General features: G+C 46.5%; 1 protein-coding gene across 2 annotated transcripts in view; it reads left to right on the top strand.

Moving 5' to 3' along the window:
* The window catches only part of NGLY1 (N-glycanase 1), a 520539-nt gene that overhangs the window by 293066 nt on the left and 203652 nt on the right, over window positions 1-23821 (top strand). For both annotated transcript variants that reach the window (XM_069648769.1, XM_069648767.1), the window contains exon 8: window positions 14376-14486. In XM_069648769.1, coding sequence (XP_069504870.1) covers window positions 14376-14486 — 111 coding nt within the window. The remainder of the gene's footprint in view (window positions 1-14375; window positions 14487-23821) is intronic.

Raw genomic sequence — 23821 nt, 5'->3', positions numbered from 1 at the left:
AACGGCACACCTCCCACTGGGGAGATCCAGGGATCAGGAGCTGCTGCCTGACGGGGAGGAACATAGTACCAACGGCAGAGGAGTGGCACAGGCAGCCCACTCGGTGGAGCTGAGAGCCCCAGCGCCGGAATTGGAGACTGCTGCAGCTGGGGCCGATAGACTGCCCGACCTCCCCACTTGGGGGGGTGGGGGGGATAAGAGAACATAAGGCCCTGCAAGGGGGCGCCGGAGACTTGCACCTCTGCTTGAATTAGGGAGTGGATCGCTGAAGATTAGAGCCAGTCGATGGGGACGGGGACTCCCATCCTCTCCCTCGCATCACCACCCCTCCTCCGTAGCAAAAAGACTAGAAGGACTGGCAGAGGGGACCGCAGTATACCCACCGTAACAAACGAGATTGTCAATTTACCATTGGTAATTCAGTCTGGCGGCTGGAGACTTCAGGGGAAGCAGAGAGGGCCCGACAGAGGAGCGATTCCATAATTTGATGAGACAGAACAAGACATGCAAGCCCACGCTCGCCCCCTGGCCCCAGTATTATATGCAGAACAGAAGAGTGGGCAGACGCAAGGAATACGCCCTGTTGGCAGGCCTTTCCCCTTCCCCACAACCCCCCCCCCCCAACAGGGTAGAGAACGGTAGTGGAAGTGCTGCGTAAGGTACAGATGGCTGCGGAGGAGCGGGAGACCACCTGAAGAGGTAGGAGGACCGCATCAGGCGCTAATATGTCAAAGGCAAAAGGGAAGGGAGGGGCACCCATTTCACAAACCCAGACATCCAAACAGCATGTGAACCTGATCCAAATCTGGTGCGCCGACAATTTGGTCAGCACAAGAGGGAAAACTCATGACGAACCATCTGGGGCACAGAACCCGACCCCTCCGCAATCGACACGGGCCAAGACCAGTTTGCAACCATGAGAGAGGATATGAAGCAGGCGGTCCAGGAACTGCGGTTGGATGTGTCAAAACTCGAAGAACGAATGGACACGCTGGAGAGAATCGTTCAAAATGTTGAAGAGGAAGCTCAGAAACAAAGTGAGATGCAAGAACACTTGGTGAGGTTAACGCACAACTTAGAATTACAATGCGAGGACCTCGAAAATATACGCATAAAAAACATGATGAAATTGGTGGAAGAAAAAGACCTCAAGGCAGCAGTTCAAGAAGTCTTCAGAGACCTATTGGCAGCGGAAGAAGCAGAAGACATCAAAATTGACAGGGTGCATCGGGTGGACCCAAAAAGGACGTGTTAACTGAGGGGACGCCCTATGACGTGCTGGTGGCCATGTCCTCGTACCCCCAGAAAGAACAGATACTGAGGAAAGCAACAGGGATGGACCACATTAGGTTGAATGGAGTGGAAATCCAACTGTATCAAGACTTGGCCCTTGTGACACTACAGGAAAGGAGGGCAATGGCACCTGTGGTTAAGGAACTGGTGTCGAGGAAGATCAGGTACAAATGTACATTCCCTTTTGGTCTTCTCTTTTCCTGGGAGAGAAAGCAGAGAAGGTGAACATCTTGCGAGGAGGGTCTGCAGGAAGAAGACCGAGACGAAGAGCACCAGCGGACAAGGGAGGAGACTCGCAGAAAGCCATGGGAATGGAAAACACTGCAGCATAAGAGGAAACAGTTGGGGGGAGGGCGGAAAGCGTTGATCGCAACGGGTACATGCAACCATAGAAAAGGACTTCTGGATCACAGCGGGGTGAAAGCAACACAGGACCAGAGAGGAATGGGGACATAAGCGAACCAATGGAGGAACAGGAATCTGGGCCCGGCGAGGGTATCTCTGCCAGAATCCAGCAAAGACAGAGGTAATGCAGGGTTTTGGACTCCCTGAGGAGTTACTCCCAAGTAAGCAGAGGGTCAGGAGCGACGAGCTAAGCGCCCTAGCAACCTTAGGTCCCTGGGCCCTCCTTGGGACAGTTTTTAGATCGTTGGGGGAGTTGCATGTTTTGGGGGTTGGGCTGGGGGGAACTGAGGGAGAGGTGGGCCGGAAGGTAGATCGGAAGCAGGATGTAGGGGGAGACGCAACATTCACTGTGGGCTGCGTGCATGGAGAAGCTGAACAGTCTCACGTTTAATGTTGGGTGTCTGTAAAAAGGAAGAAAGTAGAGATCCTGCTGAGAAGGGAGAGAGGGAACGTACATCAGATTCCAGGACAAAACAAAGCTGCGTCTGAGAGCTATAAACTGATAGTGCAATCCAATGCTCCAGACAAAAAAAAGCAGGACTTTTGATTACAGTTCAAGATAGCAGGAATACAAAGCTACAAAACGCACTGGTGGACAAGATTGGGCATTATACATTTGCCAATGCCTCAATAGATTAGTTACGATGCACACTAGCCTATATATATGCACCTAAAAAAATCACTTCAGGAGGGTTTTAAGTTGAGTAGAAAGTTCCAGTGAAATAAGTGTGAAAAAGGCAATCTGTGTGTGTGCGTAAAGTGTAGGAAAGTTTCCATTCTATCCCACAGGTATAGATGTGCTGGCAAACGATCCCAGGAAGGAACAGAAGAAATCATCAAAGAAGAGTTCCTGAGGTGGTTTCAGGAACCAGAACCCCAAGAAGAAGTTGCACCACATCAGGAAGACCCCAAATGCTATCCAGTGGAGAAATGGTGTTCAGACTTGTTAGGGGGATTTATCATTTGTATGCTTCATCCACTCTCCTATTGAGACCCCTGGCACTTTATTCTGGACTACTGGACATTTTTCTTTAATACTGAATGAGTGGAGCCTTTTTCCACTCATTCATTCTTACGGGCTCTCTTTTGGAAATCTGTTCTGTGTTTTAACTGTCCTATGGATACTACTTTCCTCCATATCTCTTTAAGGCATCTGTATTTTACTATTGGAGCACACAGCTCCTTATGGGCAGTATTGCTGGGAACCCTTTGGGTTCTCCTTGGAGATTATTTTTCTATATCCCAGAGTAAGTACAGTTCTTTAGGATAGAGAGATGCTTAGTATCTCTCCTAAAGCCTTATGTTCTGACAGATTGCACACACCACCCTATGTGGAGTGCCAAGGGGACACTTGGTATCTCTCCTACTCTCTGCTCCTGTGACTTTAGTCACATAGACAAACCTTGTAGTTATGACTGGTGGCAGTGGACCAACTATTGTGTTTAATATTTACGGCAGGCTATGTCGATAGCCGCTCTGCGGTTAGACGCAACAGGGGCACTGGAGTACTAACTCGGGGGCTTCCATCTTTTTTCACCATTTCTAGCATGGCTGTTCTTTGTTAGCCCTTCTTCCATTCTGGGAGGGGGGGGGGTCTGTGTGTGTGTTTTGCCTTTGGCGGGAACCCTTGGGGTGTCCCCGCCTAGGCTCCAGTGTGTCTGGGCAAACAGGAAGTGGGGGAGGAGTTTTTCACTTACCTGCTCTTTGTCTGCCTGAGCACCTGAATGGAACTCCCACTGGGGGTCTGACAGCCACCCACCCCTTTCTGTAAACTGCTGGCATTGCAGAGGAGTGTGCTGAAACTGAATAGAAGGTGAGGTTCCTAAGGTGAAAGGCAAGTCGCCCACTGGAAACTGAAGTAATCGAAGAAGACTAAGACCAGAGACACAGACCCTTTGCAACACCGTGAAGCGACCACAGCTGTCCTGACCCTGTTTTCTATGCAACGAGGAACTCCGAAGAGGACTCATTCCCTTTTGACTGGTGGGAACAACCAGTCCCAAGACTAACTTTAATCTGAGCCGGCTCCCGAGGTCCAGTGAGCTTCCAGAGCAGCAGAACCCCAATACCAGGAGACCTCGCACTCAATTGAAGTGCATCGTCGTGGAAAGACCGAATCCATTCAAGTCTTTGCTGAGCCACAGGTGAACATCCAGAGACGCAATCTGACCCATCCAAGTCCCATCAGCAGAGCAGGACTCCAGGAACCAAAGAGGATTGACCAGGCAAATCGCACCCTTTGTTGGTGTTCCAGGAAAGGCACCAGAGTGACCAGAGAAATTGCTGAAAGCCCTGCCAAACATCCGCCCTCGAGACTGCTGCTGAGAGATCCCATTTATTGTCCTGCCTTTTGTCATCAGACTAAGGAATCCGGAGGTCGGGTCCAGTGCTGCCACATCGAGGAGAATCCAGCCACAATATTTTCTTCAAACCTAAGGTACTGTGGGAAAAAGGGCATTGCTTACCTTGATACGAAAAGTCACTCCACAGCTGTTCAGGGCAACCCTCTCTTACCTCTGACCCAAGCCGCTGCTTGTGTCCCTTTAACAAGTCCTTTAACAGGGTCTTCAATGTTCATTGTGTCCTTCAGCATCTTAGAGACTAAAAGACTATAAAGTATCCACAGGAACCTTCCGTAATCTGCTGCTTGTCAAGACTTTGAGCCCTCTCCGAACTGCCTTTAGGTAAGGTTGTGTTTTGGACCTTAAAAGACTTGCTGTGCGAAGAAACTGCCTCTATAACCTTAAACTGCTAGTGTTACACTAACCAACAATTTTCCTTCCCAAAAGTCACTACCTTATATGTGTATGCAGAGTAAGTGTCAACCGTATTACTGCTAAGATTCACAAGTGCACGTTATTACTGATAATACTGTAGAACTGTGATTACTGTCAAAAGATGTAACCAATCTAACTGCAAGCAACTACAAACTAAGAAGTGGCCTTTGAAAAGTATCCTATAGTATTCCTAAGTGTTTGGTTTATTCTACTAAGTATTTAAAAGTGATTCTTGTGTAAATATATATTTTAATATGCATTTGAGTGTTTCTTTGGTGTGCATTACATACTGGGTTCAGTGTACTTACCTACAGCTCACATCTTCATCTTATGATAAGCCTGACTGCTCTGCCACTCTACCAAGGTTCCATGAGTAGTACAGACTGATAAGAGTTGGGGGATCTACAAACCACTGGGATAGCTTACTAAAGTCTTGCCTCCAAGTGGGACTAAAGGAAAACGCCCCTAACCAGACTTGCTTCTGAAAAGTCTCGACCCCCCCTTACCAAGAGACCCTCTAGGTCAGACCAACCCAGGGCCTAGAGGTAGATCCTCCGTGTTTACATCCTGAAATGTGATTTCCGGAATGCTAACAAGTCCCCTTAATTATTTTACTAAGTTTGTGGTGTACGGGTTCCAGGTACAAGAGTCTTGAACCCTGGGTCAATGATAACCCCCACAATGGAAAGAGACGAACAGCCCTGCTACATTGGATGCCCTCAAGCTTGAAGCAAAGCAACAGTGAGGAAGAGTTTAGGGGGTTGGGAGAACTCAGCAAAGTAGATTCCAGCGGCTCAACGGGCAAAAGGATACAGCCAACACAGCAGAAGACTGACCCAGCATGGGAACAAAGATGGAGGCAACGGAAGGCAGCTCAAGGTGTAGATAAGGCAGGGTGTTGGTGTGCTACTACCCTACCAGGCCACTGCAGCGACCAGCACCAAGGCATACAACTCTGATGGTAAGTGGCAGGAATCGTAGGTAAAATGGCCTACAAAAGTTCCCAGCAGAGGGGGCCTGGCCAAGCTCACAGGTGGAACCAGCATGAGGACACGGAAGCCTCAGGATGGATGTTGAGAAGCAAAATACATTTCTTTTTTTTTTTTCCTTTTTTTTATTTTTAAAACACACTGGCGATCAGCCTAGGACACTGCATCCAGCCAGTATGGTCAGGTGTGCACCTGGTATTGCAGCAATGGAGGGAGCTTCTGCAGCAGGTAAGTAACCCTGCTCTTCCAGAAGGTTCAGCAATGAGAGATTAGGCACAGAGTTCCCCTTAAATATCACCATTTACAAGGGGTTGGCCATAGCCAGGCACCAATCGCAATAGTGGGCGGGGTAAAAAAGGGGCTAGATGGCCAACCAATCTAGTTGGCCCCTGAATCTGTCACTCAGCCTGGTCCACCGCCACATAATGACAGCCCAAGGACTTAACCTCGTCTAAACCAGGAAATACCAATACAGAAGCCCACATGTGTCGAACTGTCATTTTAAGCCTACCTCGAGTTTATCCCAAACACGGGAAGCCCCAAAAATGAAATGGCTGAGAGCAGCACTAAAAAAATAAATACATAGGTACCCCAATGTCTAACAAAAGAGGTACATTGGGCTACTAATGCATTTAAAATTGTTTGCACACTTGGTGTAGTTAAACTAAATTGTAGCTTCCACCAGCATACTCCCTAATACCAAAGTATGGTGATATGTCACCGTAAGGCACCAATGTGCTGCTTGGTAAGCACTGCTGGAACTTGGAAGCCTCATGTACTCCAAATGAGCCCCAAAGGGTTGCAATAGCAGGCAACCTTTTGTAGAAGTCCCCCTGATCAGCAAAAATCAATCGGTGATCAAATGAATAATCGGGTGGGGGGCTAAGCAAAATGTTAAGGGGCCCTAACAAGTGTCGCTATAACTACCACAATTAGATATTCTATCGCAACATTCTGAACAAAGTGCTGTGATGCAGTTACTTAGTGTGGAGAGATGTTGAGACATGGAGACTGCTTCAATTTAAAGTGAGAAGGTGCTGGAATAATGCATTGCTCAATTGATTGAAGTTTCCCACCAGTTACCATGAAAAGGGTGCACCTGCAGGATGCAGATAGTTACGTGATTCCATGAGATACTGCACCAGACAAATGGTGCAGCTTGCCACACATCTGGAACATTAACGAATAGTAAGGCAAGAATGCACCCACAAACTTGGATCTGCAGAATTGTAAATATTCCAACAAAGTATACTGGAGGTTTCTTAAATACAACATTCAACATCCATCAGGAGGATGGCCATGTGTTTTGAATGGTGCACCACTTCCCTGCTACACATGAAGAAAAAAGTGCAGATCATAACATTAATACTTCATCATGATAATAAATGTGAGAAATGCTGATAAACAGAAGAAATTTTGCATTGTTGAAATGTATATTACCTGTAGGTCAACAAGAAAAGCAAATAATCTTTCATCTGCTAAACTCAGTGTTCCAAATGGAGCACTTGAATATTCCATCGTGAAGAAATGAAGATAACTTGTTTTAAATTACGTTTCTTTTGTGTAGGATATGTTGAACAAATATTAAGAGTCATTCTGAAGTAATTGAGATAAGCATGTCTTGCACTCAGTGAAGCAAAACTCCACATCAACCTGGTTACAGCTTCAAATGGGGGATAGTGCAGGAGATTTAGCTGGGGCTTCTTGAACGAATAAGATGTATTGCCAGTTATGAAAACCCATTAGGTCCAAGGAAATACAAAGTAATGATACATTTCCCACCCATGTCAAGGCTGTATTTCTAATAAAAAGCAGCTTAAATGTTACCCAAGACCGAATCCACAGTGTTCACGCTGATGAGAATCAGAATTGGTCATGTGACCATCTAGCCTGTTCCACGAACGCCTGGCTTCAAAGGACACAACTTCACAAAGTGTCACCTTTGGCATCAGTTAAGGCACTAAAGCTGGTCAGATGCCATGTAATGGAAAATAGACAATGTGCCCTTTCTGAGCTGTTTGCTTGACTTGTTATGCTGAACATAGGTTCCTCAAATCTAAGCTAAGAAACCTAAGGCTAGAACTCCATTGCAAGAATATAATGTGCTATTTGAATCAACACTACTCATGCAGTTGAAACTACTTTTTCTTAGAAGTCCTTAACCATATTGCCTAGAAACAAACAGAAAAATGTTACAATCATAACATATTTACCGATCTTACAAGTCCATCGAGGCTGGTGGATCTCAGAAATCCATATTTCATTGATGTTGCTTGTTTGCTATGATTTATGGAGTATAAATCATTTTGCATTTGAAAATGTATGTACACCTACAAAGATTTGAGGGATATATTCTCTGGCAGTGTCTGACTATTAAATAAACCAATAGAAAGATTTGACTCGGTGCCTTTAAGGATGTTTCCATAGGGAGTATAAAAATCCCCCAAATATACTTAGAAATGTCCCCTAAAATCATTGCCCCTGCCAAATCGCTGGAGTGTGACGGAACTGAGGAGGTGGTTTCCACTATGGGGCATTCATTTGAAATAGAATATCTTGATATTTGTTTGAGAAATGCGACAGTACTTTCTAACTACATTTAAGTCCATGTGAGATTTGACTTCTTGTAGAAAACCGCATTTTAAAGATTGAAATTACGAGTGGATTAACAGTAGCTAAAAGCAGCTCCTGGGAATCCAGCATGAACAAGTAGCTACCACGGGTGAACGAGAAGCTATACCATAGCGTGAAAAAGAGTGGTCATTGCAGTCAGCAGATAAGTCAGTAACTCTTGCTAGAAGCACTGTGCAACGTCTTTTGTTGGAACTTTCTACTGTGGGGCCTGCTGTCTCCTTAAACTTTAACAGATTAACTGACATAAAGAGTCAACCGGCACGCGAGGGCAGTGAGTGCAGATGGCTGTGGAGATGAAACACTTCTCTGAAATTTGAAGTTGGAAGAAGCATTGACTACAAAAGGCCCATGCTGAAGAAGACACAAAGGTACATGACATGCACGGAACATGGAGAAAGTGGGAATTCCTGACCAAACCTTAATTACATTTATGCAAGTACTAGTAGAAGTGGGTACGTTTTATTAAGCGAGACCAGCACGCACCACCTTATGTGGAGTGCTGAGGAGAAACGGAGTATCCCCTTTCTCATTTTAAATGTAACAATTTATTTTGCAAGGAGAAACTTACCTTTAATGGTTGGTGGCAGTGAACCTTTTTTATTAATTTGGTGCACCTTTACCGCAGACTGTTTGCATGGCACCGGTAAAAGCACCCATGAGTGCTCATTTTACCAAAATGGCCCCTGTCTTGTTTTTTTGCCATTTTAGTGTTCCTTGTCCTTTCTTGTTCCTTCCCCTGACATCCAGGGTGAGAAATTCCTTTGTGTTATTTTTCTTCGGCGAGAGTCCTGTGGACTCCAGGCTCCAGAGTGTCTGAGGGCAAGAAGTGAGGGAGGAGTCCAAAACTCTGCAGCCCTTTTTCTTCCAGCTTGAGTGTGAGATTCCAGTTCAAAATTTAAGGCTGGCTGTCCTGAAAGGATTGCTAAACCCCCAAGTTTGAATGTTGCAAGGCTGTTTGGCTGGATTCCTGTATAAGAGTCAGATCCTGGAAGCTGAAGAGGTAGTCGACAACTGGAACCAAAACCGAAGAGGAAAATGAAGAATTTGCAGCTGAAACGATTTCCAGCGACCAGAGAACCTGCTGTGTAACCAGAGCCTGCTGTAGCCCTTCCTTCCAATCAACCTGAGGACTCCAAAACCGACGGCCATGACCCAGAGCTTGGTGAGACCCACTGGACTCAAAAAGACCTGCCTTTTGAGCCATCCCACGCCATGCTGCGACCTTGCAGGGCTGCAATACCCTGGGACCTCGAGCCATTGTGCGGAGCACAGTCCTCTGAATCTTCGTGGGCATCCTGCTGGAACTCCAGAGGCACAATTCCAGTTTGAAAAGTGCTCTCACCCGAGTGCTGAACCTTGCAAACAACGAGAATCCGACCAGCGACATTCTGTCTTTCTGTGGTGCCTTTTTCAGGTGAAAAAGGCACCAAATCCATTGAACCGCATCCAGCCGCATTGAAATCCTTGCCTAGAGCCTTCCCTGTGACCCTTGCTGCAAAAGTCCTTCCAGTGTCTTGTCTCCTGCCTTCTTAATGAAGGAATTCAACAACCTGGTTTTTGACTGCAGATCCTGAAGCAGTCCTGCTGCAAAATCGTCTTCTGTGCTGGCTTGGGTATTTACTTACCTTAAGTCTCTTGTGATTCCTGTGTAGTTTTTGGTGTTTTCTGTGATTGGGAGTCCTCCCGTCCAGTGCACCCAGGCCCCTGCTGGTATCCTCCAAGGGTGTCTTCTGTGAAGCTCCTGGACCCTCAACTAACTCTAAATTAAGGTACTTACTTGTTCTTACAGTCTTCCTTAGGAACTCTGACTTTTGCTACTTAAGAACCTATCCTGATCTGCCTGTTGGACACTAGACCCTAGTGACCCCCCCTCTACCACTGAAAGCACTCATGCTCCAAGAATAAGGGACATACTTCTAAGGATTGCGCCTTTTGCCTAGAAGAGCGAATACGTGTTTAAAAGTTACTTGCAAAGGAAGTTGCTTATTAATTATAAAAGACACATTTTATGTAAATGTTCACTAAAGAAAGTTTTATTATAAAGACAGATGAGCGAAACTTGGTCTTGCAATTGAGAGCTCTGCGTAGAGGTGTGTGATGCAGGCATGGTATCGCAAGCAAGGACACAGACACAAAAGGTACACGTTTCAACAGCTTTATTAAGTTTGATTGTGGTTGGAGACTTCCTAGCTGGCCCTAATTCTATAATGGGAGTAGTCTTGGGAGTAGTCTTGGTCATCAAAGTAAGACTTGGTCCAAGTCAGTCAAACAAAGGAAAAGTCTGTGTCAGAAACCTATACTTGCCCACACAATAACAAAGTGTGGGAAAATGTATGAAAATAGTGTACCAAAACAATGTTAGAATGACAATGAAAGTGGCTCATCACTCCCTTCACTAAGTTCAATTCACTGGGGTTCTTAAAGTTCCTTCAAGGTGGGTAGTATGCACAGTTCAAAGATTTCCTATAAATCTGTTAGACTTCCCTCGCCTATTTCAATGTCAACATGCATCACAGTTCTCTTCAATGCATTCTTTTGGGCTTCCCTCACCTGGCTTCATAATTCTCAAGCAAACATATTCCCAGAGTTCCTTCTTAGATACTTTCACAGGCTGCCCTTGCCTGTCTTCAAACACTAAAACATGGCTGTAACAACTTCCTGCTAAACAGCTCCGCTTCAGATCTCGGAAACTCCCTTCACCAACATTTGTACTTGTTTCACAATGTTCACCTGTCGGAGACCTTCGCAACCGCATAGTATTCTGACCCCTATGCGTGACCACTCTGACAATAGGGTTGACTTCTCAATGTCCGTGCCTCTTGCGCTACGGGCCCTCGGCCATATTTCCTTATTTCACAAAAATATCAGTTCCCTTTCTTAGCCTTTCAGGATCTCTGCACGCGCTTTCCCTCGTGCCCTTGACTTCAATGGCTTTCGACACATTTTGTTTTCATTATTCACTGTTCTGTTATCTTTCAAGAAGTGTTTAACTTGCCTTCTCACATGGCACTGCTCCGTTACTTTGTTTCTCACCAGCTAAATACATTAAAGTTTTCCGTTCCTGTGTGTAACACTGTAGCTTTCCACAATTGCGCGTATCATGAACTGGGCTCTTTCTTTGAACTCACCGCCTGTAATTGCTTTCGTGCATCCTTCTGTTTTCAGGTTGTCGAGGTCAGGGTCTTGCTCACCTGCGCCTCAGACACTCACGGGCGGCCTCGCTGCCCCAGGGATGAAACTAGCATTTTGCTGGTGCATGGAGGAAAGGGATTAGCTCTCCCCTCGGCTCCCTTCTCTGAATTCTTCCGGCTTCTTGGAGACGCAGCTCCCTCGCCATACTTTCTCCTGTCTCAACTTGCAGCCTGTAAGCGTTTTGTTGTCCCGTTCTGCCTGGCCTGGTTCTCTGTAGCTCTCTCTCAGCTGCTCCTCCTCTCACCATCCACCTTGCCGTCCTTCTTGGCGCCTGTTTTGCTCCATGTGTCTTTCTGTGCTCCACCTTTTATTGATTGGAAAATGGTCCATGAGTTTCAGGTGTGTGTGTGTGATTGTGACTGAGTGCCTGTCCCTGCCTGGCTTTATTAGTGTGACAAGGCCAATGCACGTTACTAGTGGTAATCTTCCTAGTCTGTCTTCCGCTGCCTCGTCACAGTTGTTGGGCTGTTAAGGAAAGGGGGGGTGTTTTGGGAGTTTTTGTTTCCCATAAAGGTAGAGCGAATATGGGGTAAATAACTGTCAGGAAATGAGGGAAACCATGTATCACCTTATGGTGTCTCCTCCCCACTCCCTGAGGACCCTCTACTCACATGATTCCCACCACCCCCTCGCTTGTCCACCCCCATCGTCTGGATCCAAAAGCGATGGACCTTGGTTCCCCCTGGGACTGAGTCGTGAAACACCTTCAGGTGTTTCACAGGTGGCATTGTATTATTTAGGATCAGAAATGTATTTCATTGCTATGAGATGTCGCAGACAGGCCACCTGTAATTGTGTTTGAGGCTTGTGGATCTGCTTAGAATCACATGCTATGCATAGGCCGACATCTAGTAGTCGTCGCAGATTATTGCATGACTTGTTTTTTAAATTCGAAAAGGGACTTTGACTGGGCTTGTCTGTAATATTATTCCTTGTGACATGTACTGTACCCATGGTCCCTTCCGTGTCGCGGTCCCTCAGATGGTTTCTGACTGCCATCATAGTCTATCGATATTTGCAGAGTTTCTTGGCTTACGCCATTTGTTATAAAAGGTTCTACAATTATAGCCATTCCAACCTTTGCTAGCTCATCGTTTCGCTGACCATTCTTCAGAGCCTTTTGACGGACGCCTCTAGTTCGATGAGAGACCATCTCTCTCGCCAACCGTTTGCTTTGGCTTACACCGGGCACGGCCTGTTACAGTAGGGAGAGTGGGGTAGTCATTAACTCTTGTACTCAATGTCTTTTGCTCTTCCTCCACATTCCATTCATCATCTGGCTGCCTTTTTCATTAAAAATGGAAAACGCACCATTTACATTTTGCCTGTCCTGCAACCGTAAATACCCCTGGAAGGACATGCAACCGTGTCTCTAGAGATCACTTAGAGAAACACTGCAAATCATGTAAACTCTTTAAACTCAAAATATTGAAGGACGGCGTACTAAAGGTTGGTCTGCTCACACCATGCAGGCTGAAGCGTCCATTGATGTAGCGGGAGCCAAAGAGTCTGATCAAGGCAGATTCAGTGCTCATAGTGTCGCTGGAGACGATAGCTGTTCATCCGAATCACACATGCTAGTCCCCGCCTCCGAAAAATCAGGCAGGCGGTCATGTGATGGAGACCACACTCTGCAACAAAGGCACACATGCCCATCAGAATAAACACACAAGCCGGAAAACCCTTTCTACCTCGAAGTATCCATTGTCCTCTAGGTTCTCGCCATTGCGATCACGGCTTGACAACATTTCTAAACAGACGCTGAGTAAACCGACACCACACCTAAAAAGTTATTTCTTTTGCGTGCCAAAAAACAAACGCCAAAATGTAAACTTTCTATGGATGTTGAAAATACAACTACGTTTAAAACATGTTCCAAAAACACTTTTAAAGCTGGTCCCAACAAAATTGGTAGATCTTTCGATGCCTGTTGATGTCATCAGTTGAGTGCTCAAGTTTTTCTGGAAAGAAAGAAATGCGTTTCTTCCCTTCTCAGTTTGTCGCCGTTGGTGGCTGGCTTCCATAGTGACAGTAGGGAGATTCCTTCTCTCCAGCATGCTAGAAACCTAAATGCTTTACATTTTCCATGCACTCCCTCTTGCTTGGAGTAACTATGCTTCTTTAGTGACAGCCAAATATTCATATCTGCCATACCAGAGGCATAGTTCGGCAAGCATTTCATGTTGGACACCAGCTCCAGCGTGGATACCTATTTTGTGCATTCAGTTCTCACGAGGATTTTGGCTTAAATGAAGTATTAGTCATCGTAACCATCCTCACGTTTTTGTTGATTAAATCAGTCCCAACCACCCCCAACTTCCTCTGAAGCATGAAGGAAAGTGAATGGGACGTAGGAGTACGTGGAAATAGTTTCCCCATATTCCCCTTTCCTTAGTCCCTGCTAAGATGATCGCGACATCTACTTGATACTAAAAGGACTGATCGGTTGGGTCCAGAGTACGAGTGTGAGAGGTCCTGTGAGGGAGTTTGCTCATGGTAGAGCATAACCCACAAGATGCTTTTTTAGTTACTTCTGCTGCCCAATGTACTCTGTTCCCATCCTCTATCCAGGGAATAACCAGATGTATGGATGAAAGGGACTAAGGACTCTGGACACGAAGTACAGTGGTGACTACAGTGAGGAACTTTCTTTTGCCATATAGAAGGTCAAAAAGTGACAGATAAAAATGCTTGAGCTAATGCTTCTTTTTGATTTGTTTACTTGACTCCTTTTTGCCATTACAGAAGATGATCTGCCGTATACGAATCAGCTCCCCTCTAGAAAGGAGAACAAGTTGCCCTAGATGTTTCGGTCTTGTTGGACCCCATCCCTGAAATGCAGCTTGTATCCCTATTACTATGCACATCTGGGCAAAGCGACTGGGGATACTCATCCTATAAGGCTGCAGTTGAAATAAGAATGATGCCATGGCATGCTATCCAGATAAATTCCAGTTGTTAGTTATTTTTGTCTGTCTCCATAGGAAGCCCAGACATTTAGATAATTCTACCCTGTCTTATATAAATGTAATTCATTACCTTCTGAGGTTTTGTTTAATTTTATGATTGCATGTTTTTGTTTCAGATGGTGGATGTCACCTGGAGATACTCCTGTAAACACTCACAAGTTCTGACCAGAAGAACCGAAGTCCGAGAAACCTGGTTACGGGCAACCATGAACAGGCTGAATAAGATGGTAATGTTGCTCACTAACAGTCAAAATATAGCATGTTGATTTATTGTTCCACAATTCATAAGAGTTTCAGAATTTGATTCTCCTTTCTCAGATTCTAGATCCTCGGATATGTGTTTTCCAGAAAGCTAGAAAGACATTATTGCCTGACCTTTTACATAGAGTTCTGTATAGAAGCAAGGGCACATGCGCTTCTGGGAGTGCAGGCAAAACTAACGATTGAGATCCAAGTTGACCACCGGCCACCAGTCCCCCTATAGTGTCTGTACTGTCCGTAACTTACCTTTATGAATGTAGTGAAGGCATCGCCAAATAGCTCCCAGATTCCATACTCTGCCAGGCGCTCCACCACAAGAGGACAAATGCAAACATGTCTCTACATCAGATAGCAAGAAAACCTGTTACAAGTGAAGGGGCTTATTTTCTGTAGGTCATCCAGAAGTCCTCCGTATTAGTGCTCCAGCCATGCTCACTTTCTGAGACTGCAGCAAGCGAACTCCACTCATTCACAACACTGAATTGCATTCCACTTATATTTTAGTAATTGTTCCCCGAGTTTTCCATACAACTGTGACGAGACCCACCACGAGAGCCTGTGAACCTCTAGAAAAAATAGTTTAAAATGTGCATCACAATCTACCACTCCAAGTACTCTTTAAGAATGTGGATGGGTGCCAAAAATACCCTTTTTATAAGTTAGGCCATCACCTCTGCTGTTGGATTTTCTTTGTGATAGTGACCTGCTTTTTCCTGGTTGTTAGGAAGATTTTTCAGAAATGGTCTTGTGAGTTGTTTCAGAAGACCAATGCTGTGGTATCAAGACTGTCCAGGATGTGTGTTCGAATGCTCTAAATTGATAGTGGCATAGCCGCCAGTCTGCACTCGCGGTAGCAGGATGGCTGCAGTACATTTAGGCCCAGACAATACACCATAAAGTACAGCACACATAGTATACTGTTAACATATCTACAGTTATCTAGAATTGCCTTGATGGCGAACACTGACAAATAAGAACTCCGAAAATATGCAAAGAAAGCAAGTATATACTATAAAATCCAGTAATGGGTTAAACATTGATTAGAACTCTCTCCCAGGGGTCAATATTGAGATTCATGGAGCAGGAGCTGAAAGTATAGGAATTAATACAATCAAAAAATACTTTCTTTTGTCAGTTTGCCCTAAAAGTGCACAAAATCACAGCAGTATACTCCTAAGATAAGGATATAAAATATCATACATTAAAACCAATAAAATGCTAGTCCTACAAGAACATTGATAAAAACAGATTAGACAGTTTGTGAGATTTGCATGGCAATCAGAAACCAGACTCGCTTGGCAAATTAGATTGTGTTTCCTTTAATCAGAGGTCATCAGAATATTTAAGTAATTTGTTAGTTAATTTGGAATCATCTAATACCAGAACTTGCATCTTCCATAAGAGTATTAGGATAAGCATGCAATCGAACAATAACATATTTATTTTTATTTGTTTTAATTTACTTGATTCAATTTTACAAAAAGAAAATGTTTACAATTTTTTTCCTCCGTTAGCCCCCTCCTCCTGTAAAAAATAGAACAATTAGACTTTTCAGCCACAACCCTTTGCAGAGTCTGTGCGAATTCCGTGCTAGAAGGGGTTGCAAGTCATTTCCTTTTCGATGGTCGTGGTTGCTTCTTTCCATGTCACTTTACCTTAACTTAGACGCTCTAGGTGCTGAAAGAACTGCGAAACCGCTATCACAAAAGAGGTTTTATCCCCTTCAATAAGTTGTGGACACCAAACGTCCTCGTCCTTCTGTCTTGAAATATGTGAACATGAAAGATGAAATCCATAAATATTTCGATCATAAAATAGTCACATTTCTACTATAAAGTACATAATTGATCCTGCTGCAAATGGAAGAACATGGGTGTGCAATAGCATGGTAAATTGGGGATTAGGACGACAATATTCTAACATGCAATGCTTGTCTGAGGTATGATAAGAGACCAACTCACTAGTGGTGTATGTACCCATTACCCGTTTTTGGATTAAATCTCAAGTACTTGTAAGGGGGCTGCATCCACAAACCCCCATAAAGTGGGACCATACATGGCCACGAAAAAAAGAAAAATAAGGTGGCTACACCTTATTAGAACTGGCGCTTCGAGGGGATTGGGTCCTCCAACGTAGTCCATATCTATGACCGTAATCACCACGGCTGTGCTGCTTCGGAAAATCTTTCTGCGTCGATGACCTCGACACGCCGCCCTCGAAGACCTCCTCCAATGGCTGACGTCACTGGATGTTATAAGTAGGACGCACGACGCCCGTAGCCTCAGTTCTGTTTTTTCCCCGAATGTGTTCGCTTTGGAGATCTCAGCGTGCCTCGACTCTTTGGAGTTTCTGTTCTTTCGGTTCTTCAAACCTGTTCCTTTGTGAAGTAAAAGTCTCCCCGTATGACGTTCTGGAAGACTTCCGCCGCTGACGAGACACCAAAACGGAGCCTTTTAAACTGGTACACCCCCTCGTGAGTCGTGAAAGTGATGTACCGCGACTCGGGCTGGAGTTCCAGCTGATGGTAACCAGACCTCAGATCAAGCTTGGAGAAGACATCCCTCCCCCCCCTGCAGCTCACCTACTAGATTGTCCAGGGTGGGCGTGAGGTGACGCTCCCTCTTAATGGCGTCATTAGGCAGCCTCATGTCCACGCAGATGTGGGCAGCCCCTGGTTGTTTGGGCTTTGGTGCCACCACAATGGGTGAGACCCACAGGGTTGGGCCCTCCACTCTCTCGTTAATGTCGAAGTCGATGAGTGACTGAAGTTCTTTCTCCACCTGTGCCCTCAGGTGGAAGGGGATTCTTTGATGCTTGAGGGCCGTCGGCCTCATGGACCCTTCAATGTGGAGTCCGATGGGATCGCCCTTCAGCTTCCCGACCCCTTGAAAAATGCTTTCAAACCGCTGCAACAGGCGATCGATGTCAGTGTGATATTCGGCCAGCATGAAGTGTACGATTTTGAGGGCTTCGGAAGCAGCACAACTTAGTAGGGAGTGCATGCTCACACTCGTCACAAAGAACCTCCCCTTGATCTGATTGGGCCCATGTGACACCAGAACTACAAAGACTCCCTGAATCGGCAGTGGCGTATCCCCGCCGAATTAATGTATCTGGGCTTTGGACTCTTCCAGCTTTGGAGGGCCTGGCAGAGCCTCCTAATGCTCAGCCGCCAGCATGCAGACCGATGCTCCTGTATCGATCAAAACGGGGGTGGGCACATCACCAATGTTCATTGTGCACGTCGGTTGCCTGCTCAGCCTGGACCCTGTAGCGATACTCGATATGAAAAAGATTTCCTCCTCATCTTCCTCCTCGGCGATGTCTAGATCTTGCATGCCTTGCTCAATCGACAACACACCCCTCACTCACTGGGTATTTTCCGCCTGACCTTGCTGACCCCCTTGATGCAGTCGCTGGGGTTGAGGCCCTGTAGACTCTCGCCTAGTGTCCTGGTCTTCCACACCGTCCACAGACCCTAGTCTTTGCCGGGCATTCCCCTGCATGAGGCAGGTCATACCCACAGTACGGACATGACTGCAGAGTTCCAGGCACAGAGGGACTGTTCCCCATCCTAGGGGCCCAGCGCACCCTACCTGGGGCAGAGTGCCTGATGGCAAAGGCGTCCTCACTCTTTCCAGGATGCATAGCAGCGTCCATTTTCGCCCCTCTGGACTCTGCCAGTTTGTACGCTCTCCCCGTGTCAAGGATCTGCTGCAGTGTCAGGCCTGGCTCCCTTAGCACCTGCCTTCTCAGCTTCCCAGAGCTGCACCCCTGAATCAGCTGGTTCTGCACCATCTCCTCCTCATTCACCCACCTGCAGGTGCTTGCGAGGTGCCTCAGCCGTGCACAGAACTGGTCCAGTGACTCCTCAACTTGCTGCTTCTCTGCACACATTACAAATCTGTCCATCAACATTCGCCATGGAGAGGAAATGGTCTTGGAGGGCCTGCTTCACCGCATCATAGGTGACCACCTGAAGATTTAGCGAGTCATAAATCCTGTGGACCTCCGTGCCAGCTGAATATACCATTGTGGCCACCTTCGCATCATCATCATCCTTCTCTCCTGACGCTCTGAAAAACATTTCCACCCACAGTAGCCATTTCGGTCCAAGCTTAGATGGTGGGCCTGCGGTATCAAATTCAGGCATGGGTGCCAGGGTACTGTGCAATATGCGTGGGACAGGCGCAGGGGCTCCCTCTTCTTCCTCCTCACCCATGGTATTCACTGGGTTGAGCGTATCCCGGTTGGATCAGCCCTGGACCGCTTGCACTGACCTTCAAAACCCAGGATGGGTGCCCAGGCACCAAAAGGCACAGGATGGAGGAGTGGTGGGTCTACAACAGGTGTAGGTGGCACCTTCAGCTTTCTCTCCTTTTTTGTTTTTTTTGTAACCAGAGCCCTTTAACTAAAAAGGGCCATGGAGTGTCCAGAAATCGTGTCCAAGGACTCGGATCACAGCCGGCGCACGAGCACCCGTATGGGCCGCAACCGCTGCGATCCGCGTATCTCTCAAGATGGCTGCCGGCTAAATGCGTAGGTATGCGACGATGTGGGGAAAGACTTTCTCCAACTCGGTAATAGTCAGAGCAATGCCTCGTTAGTCGCTGCTCCTCGTTGCCAGTGTTAAGAGTGGCGAGTGACCCCCGCAGGCATACATACACACACACGCATTCACACGGAGGAACACACACGGGGCGTGTGTTGCCAGTACGGGGTCCCAGCTGCAACTGCTGGCCGGGACCTCCTTTATTAACAATGGGCATGCGCGGCCCGTAACGAGGCTCGCGCAAGCGCCTACTGCATACGTACTACGCAACACTGCTGCTACCAATGTAGAGTCCAGTTACAAATGTATTGGGTAAAATACTTTCAGTAGACCCGGCATGGGAAACTGAATACAGAAACAGCCAAAGGCTCACATACTTGTTGCAGCTGCTCAAACTGGTATGTGTCCTGCAATGCACAGGCATTTTTTTCTTGAGTTGATTGACCAATCAAAACTGCAGAGCCCAACTTCTGTTATTCGCTCAAAGGTGTTTCTTACTGAATCACTATCGAACATGTTTCACATTTAAAATTGTTGACATTCTTATGTCCAGATAATGCTCTTGGCTTTTATGCAAATTGCCAGAATTGGGAAGAGATACTGTATTGTGTGACCTAGCCTGGCCCCTCAGCCCTGTTCCTTCTCCCCACAGCCCTACCCCTCGAAGGATGAGAGGGTTCCCACATATCTGTTTCCATTTCAAGCGCTGTATATATGGGAAGTACTCGACCTATATGATCCCTATAAAGGTGGAGGAAACTGATTAAACGGGCCCAAAGCAGCTAAAAGCAGTATCAAAGTATGGGGGCTTAATAGATCCCAGTCCACCCAACAAAAAAACGTGAGATTCCTGTAATTGCAATCTGTTATTGTAGCACCAATAGTTCCGATGGGCACGCGATAACTGCAGTGATTTTTTTTTATTTTTATTATGCTTAATTATATAGATATAAAATGATTTGTACTATCTAAAATCATACTTTCTGTTCTGGAAACTCCAGGGCTGAAGGGGAACCGGGGAGAAGCGACTCTCCAGGTAAATAACTTTTGAAAAAGTCATTTTTTTCAGGGGTTTTCTTTCAGGTTTCTACCATTGCGATCAACGGGACAGACCCAGTAGGGCGACCACTGTTATGGGGAAAAGTTATATTTGCTCATGTTTTGCACCAGAGGTGCAGCAGAAGGCACAACCAACCATATGAGAATCCTGAGGAACACAAAAAGAAGAGTACCAGCTCTAGGTTTGAGAAGCAGCAGAACAGGAAGAGCTGGTTGCAAAGGGAGCCTAAGGCCCACTAGTTACAATGGAGATTGTGGTAGAAGGGGCGGGGGGAGTTTGTAAAGCCCCACTGCTCTCAGACCCAGTGGACCCTCGAGATCTGGCCAAACAATGAGAGCCCGAGATTTATGGACCGGAGAAGAGTGATCACGGCAATGTCTGCTGTGAAAACAGCCCAGTATTGGTAGGTGCATAGGTAGGTTCTCCTGTCAGGATTAGGTCCGTCTACTGGTAGTTCGGGGTCTCTTGATAGTTACTTGAACTCATGACCCAACCTTAACTTGGAGAAAGCCTCCACGATGAAGGCACCAGTACTGATGATACACAAGGTAAAGAACACGACTGCAGTGACGGCAGCACAAGCAATACTCGGAATCAGGTGGAGGTAAACCCGGACATCCCACAACCCAGCAGAGGTGGAGCAACTAACTGCGACAAAATGTTCAGGCCAGGACCGCACAAATGGCCTTCCGCCTATAGGCACTTGGCCCAGAAGGATCTCATCAGGAGCACAGGAACTGCAGGCGAGTAGGAGTCCAGAAATACAGAGTGGAAGATGTAAAGAAGGATCCCAGCAAGGCATCCTACCAGATTAAGAGAGCAGGGTGCAAGGACAAGGGACTAGCAGCGCTGCCAGTATGTCCACACCAGGATTCTCAGCAGCAGCTCATCTCCATTACTGTCTTCAGGTCAATTCAGGAAATAATGTGAGAATTGCAACAGCCTGCCTGCCAGTCACACTCCAGGTCGCATGCAAGGTTGGAGGCCAGTGTCACAGATGGCCGCAGAAATCCACAAAGATGAATGATTTTAAGGTGCATGCTTTTTAAGATTTTAAACAAATGGTTTGGGAAAGCTGGAACGGTTGAAACTAAGAGGTCGCTTCAGCTCTCTTAACTTCATTGTCAGCTCCCTCCATCCTAACCCCCAGATTTTCCCCAATGTATTCTAAAGCACGGTAATCTCTATTGTCTAGATTCCTCCAAATATGGAAGGGAAATCTAAAGGCTTTTGCCTCCTAGCTAGCTCCCTCAGGGAATGTCTAAATGATTCTATCCCTTTTGCAGCAGGCTGTTTAAGCCTGGTTTCTCAATCGCTCTTTCGCCTCTCTGCCTCTCTCCTTTCTCCTAGATCTTCCTAGTGTCCCTCGCTCTCAACCTGCATCCCTCATTTTCCTCCCACTTATAGCCACCATCTACTGTCATCCTCTGCTTTTCCTCCCCTTATCTATGTCGGTCTCCTTCTCCCTCCACTACCCTCACTTCTGGTCTCCCATCGCTTCTCTCCTGCAATGACCCCTGGCTACTCATCTGTTTCCTTATCTTATCACACTCTCCACCTGTCCCCCACTAGCTTCCTCTTTTTATCTGCCCTCCCTTTTATTACTGCTACTGCCACTTCTCTTTTTTAATGACTTTCCTGCCCCCATTCACCATCACTTTAACTCAATCTCGCACTTTCTCTAAATCCCACTATACTTCGTCCCCGCCCTTCTCCTTCTCACTATCCCACTCAACTTTTACATCCCCCTCTACTACACTACACTCAACTTTACCTGCACTCTCTCAGAACATTTCCACAGTCTCCTTAGCACTCCGCTCGACCGTCCGCCCTCTGCCTTGCCTGTTGGCTCAGCACTGCTCCTCCTGACCTCGGCTGAACAACTTCCAATCTTCTCTATGCTGGCTGAGCTTTTATAGCCCAGACTTCCTACTTTGAACACTCCTTCTGGCTCCCATTGGTCCTCCTGGTCAATTACTGGTTAAGCTGTCCTAACGAGGGCTTTAAGAAAGGTTTTAGTCCCTCCCTTTTGAGTCTCTATTTGCAGGATGGCAGCCATGTGCTCACAGTGGAATGCTTGTGGGCCATACCGGACTTCAGAACAATTCTTATTTTTGTTGTTTTCATACATTCCTCAAGATGGTATCATCTTTATGCCTTTCCTCTGGGTGGGACCACCACTTCCTCATCCCCATATAAATCGCACCCGGCTTCTCAGATGGTAGCCCTAGTAGGGATCTTGGCAGTCTTGGTTGGTCTGATTTTTCTCAGTACCACCTGTGGGCAGCCTCTGTATCATGGCCGAAATGAACCCATGATGACACCCCTTTTCACAGATGGCCTCAGAAGGTGAAGATGATGGATGGATGGATGGATGGAAGGTGCTTCATTAGGATTTTAAACAAATGGTTTAGGAAGGCTAGATTGATGCAAATGAAGGTGGTCCCTGCAGTTTTCATGACCTCCCCTTGGCTCCCTCCATTCCAATCCAGGTGTCCCCGCCAGATTTCCTAAACGTATTCTAAAGCACAATAACCACTGCTGTCTAGAAGGGAATCCTAAAGGCAGCACCCTTGTCTATCTAGCTCTCTCGATTAATTTCCAAATTATCCTTTTTGAAGAAGACTGCTTTCACCATTTTTTCTCTGCATCTCTCTTGCTCGCTGTGTGATCTTCCTAGTCTCCCGCTCTCTCAACCTGTAACATTCTCTCCCCCTATCTACACCCTTTCCTTCTCCCTCTAACCTCTTCAGACACCCTCTCCCTTGCTGCACCTCTTCTCTTTCTCTCTCCCCTTTCTCTCTCCCATCCTGCATCCCTCTTCCCTCAACTCTGTCCCTCAATGACCGCTGCCTACTTCAGTCTCCTGATCTTATCACATTCTCGCCACCTGTCTCTCCCCACTACCTTCCTCCTCTTTGCCCTCCCCACTATTACTCCAACTAACACTTTTCACGTTCTCACCACTTCTCTTCTCCTCTCACCTTTTACACCACCCGATCACCATACTCCATTTGTGCTTCTCTTTCCTACACATGATACGTGAGTTAAGTTTCCAGTTTGGTTTGGAGAGGATTTCTGTGTCTCCCCTGCAGTTCCGTCTCTCTTAGGTCATTTCTTTCCCCAATGTGCCCCTGTGGTCTGTCTAGGATTGGTCAGTAGGTTGGGTGTTTGGTGTCCCCCTTTTAGGGCTGGGAAAATAAAATTACATTTCTGGTCTCCAGTCTACTCCCCTGTTTCCAGTCTGATTTTCTTGGTTGCACTGGAGTGCATTCTGCGAGTTGCACTCCTGAAAAATACAAAAGAGCGCTCTGACCAGAAGAGATGCTAACAGGCATTGTGGAGGGGACAGTACCAAGAGTACACAGAACATACTCTGGGGGTAGGAATTGGGGCCTGCAAATCCTTCACTGCTTCTCCAAGGCAGGACCAGCTCTGTCATAGGCCCCACTAGGTCCCGTTTCAAGCTGGGAGGGCTCCCCACTACCCTGCCCCCTTTTGACAGGCTCAGGCTCTTGAGCCTTTCAAACCAGCCAATATGTGCTGGCCAGAGAAACCACCGAACACACAGGCACTCTTACGGCTTGCAAAACTACTACTACTAACTTGCATAGTCCGAGGATATTTTATGAGGGGAAATTATCATTTGCATGATACTCAACCTTGCTGGTGAGTATGGGGATGCTTGA

This window comes from Ambystoma mexicanum, chromosome 2q (genome assembly GCF_040938575.1).
Source record: "Ambystoma mexicanum isolate Mex_15411 chromosome 2q, UKY_AmexF1_1, whole genome shotgun sequence".
Classification (NCBI taxonomy): domain Eukaryota; kingdom Metazoa; phylum Chordata; class Amphibia; order Caudata; family Ambystomatidae; genus Ambystoma; species Ambystoma mexicanum.
This window is presented reverse-complemented; position numbering and strand designations above follow the sequence as displayed.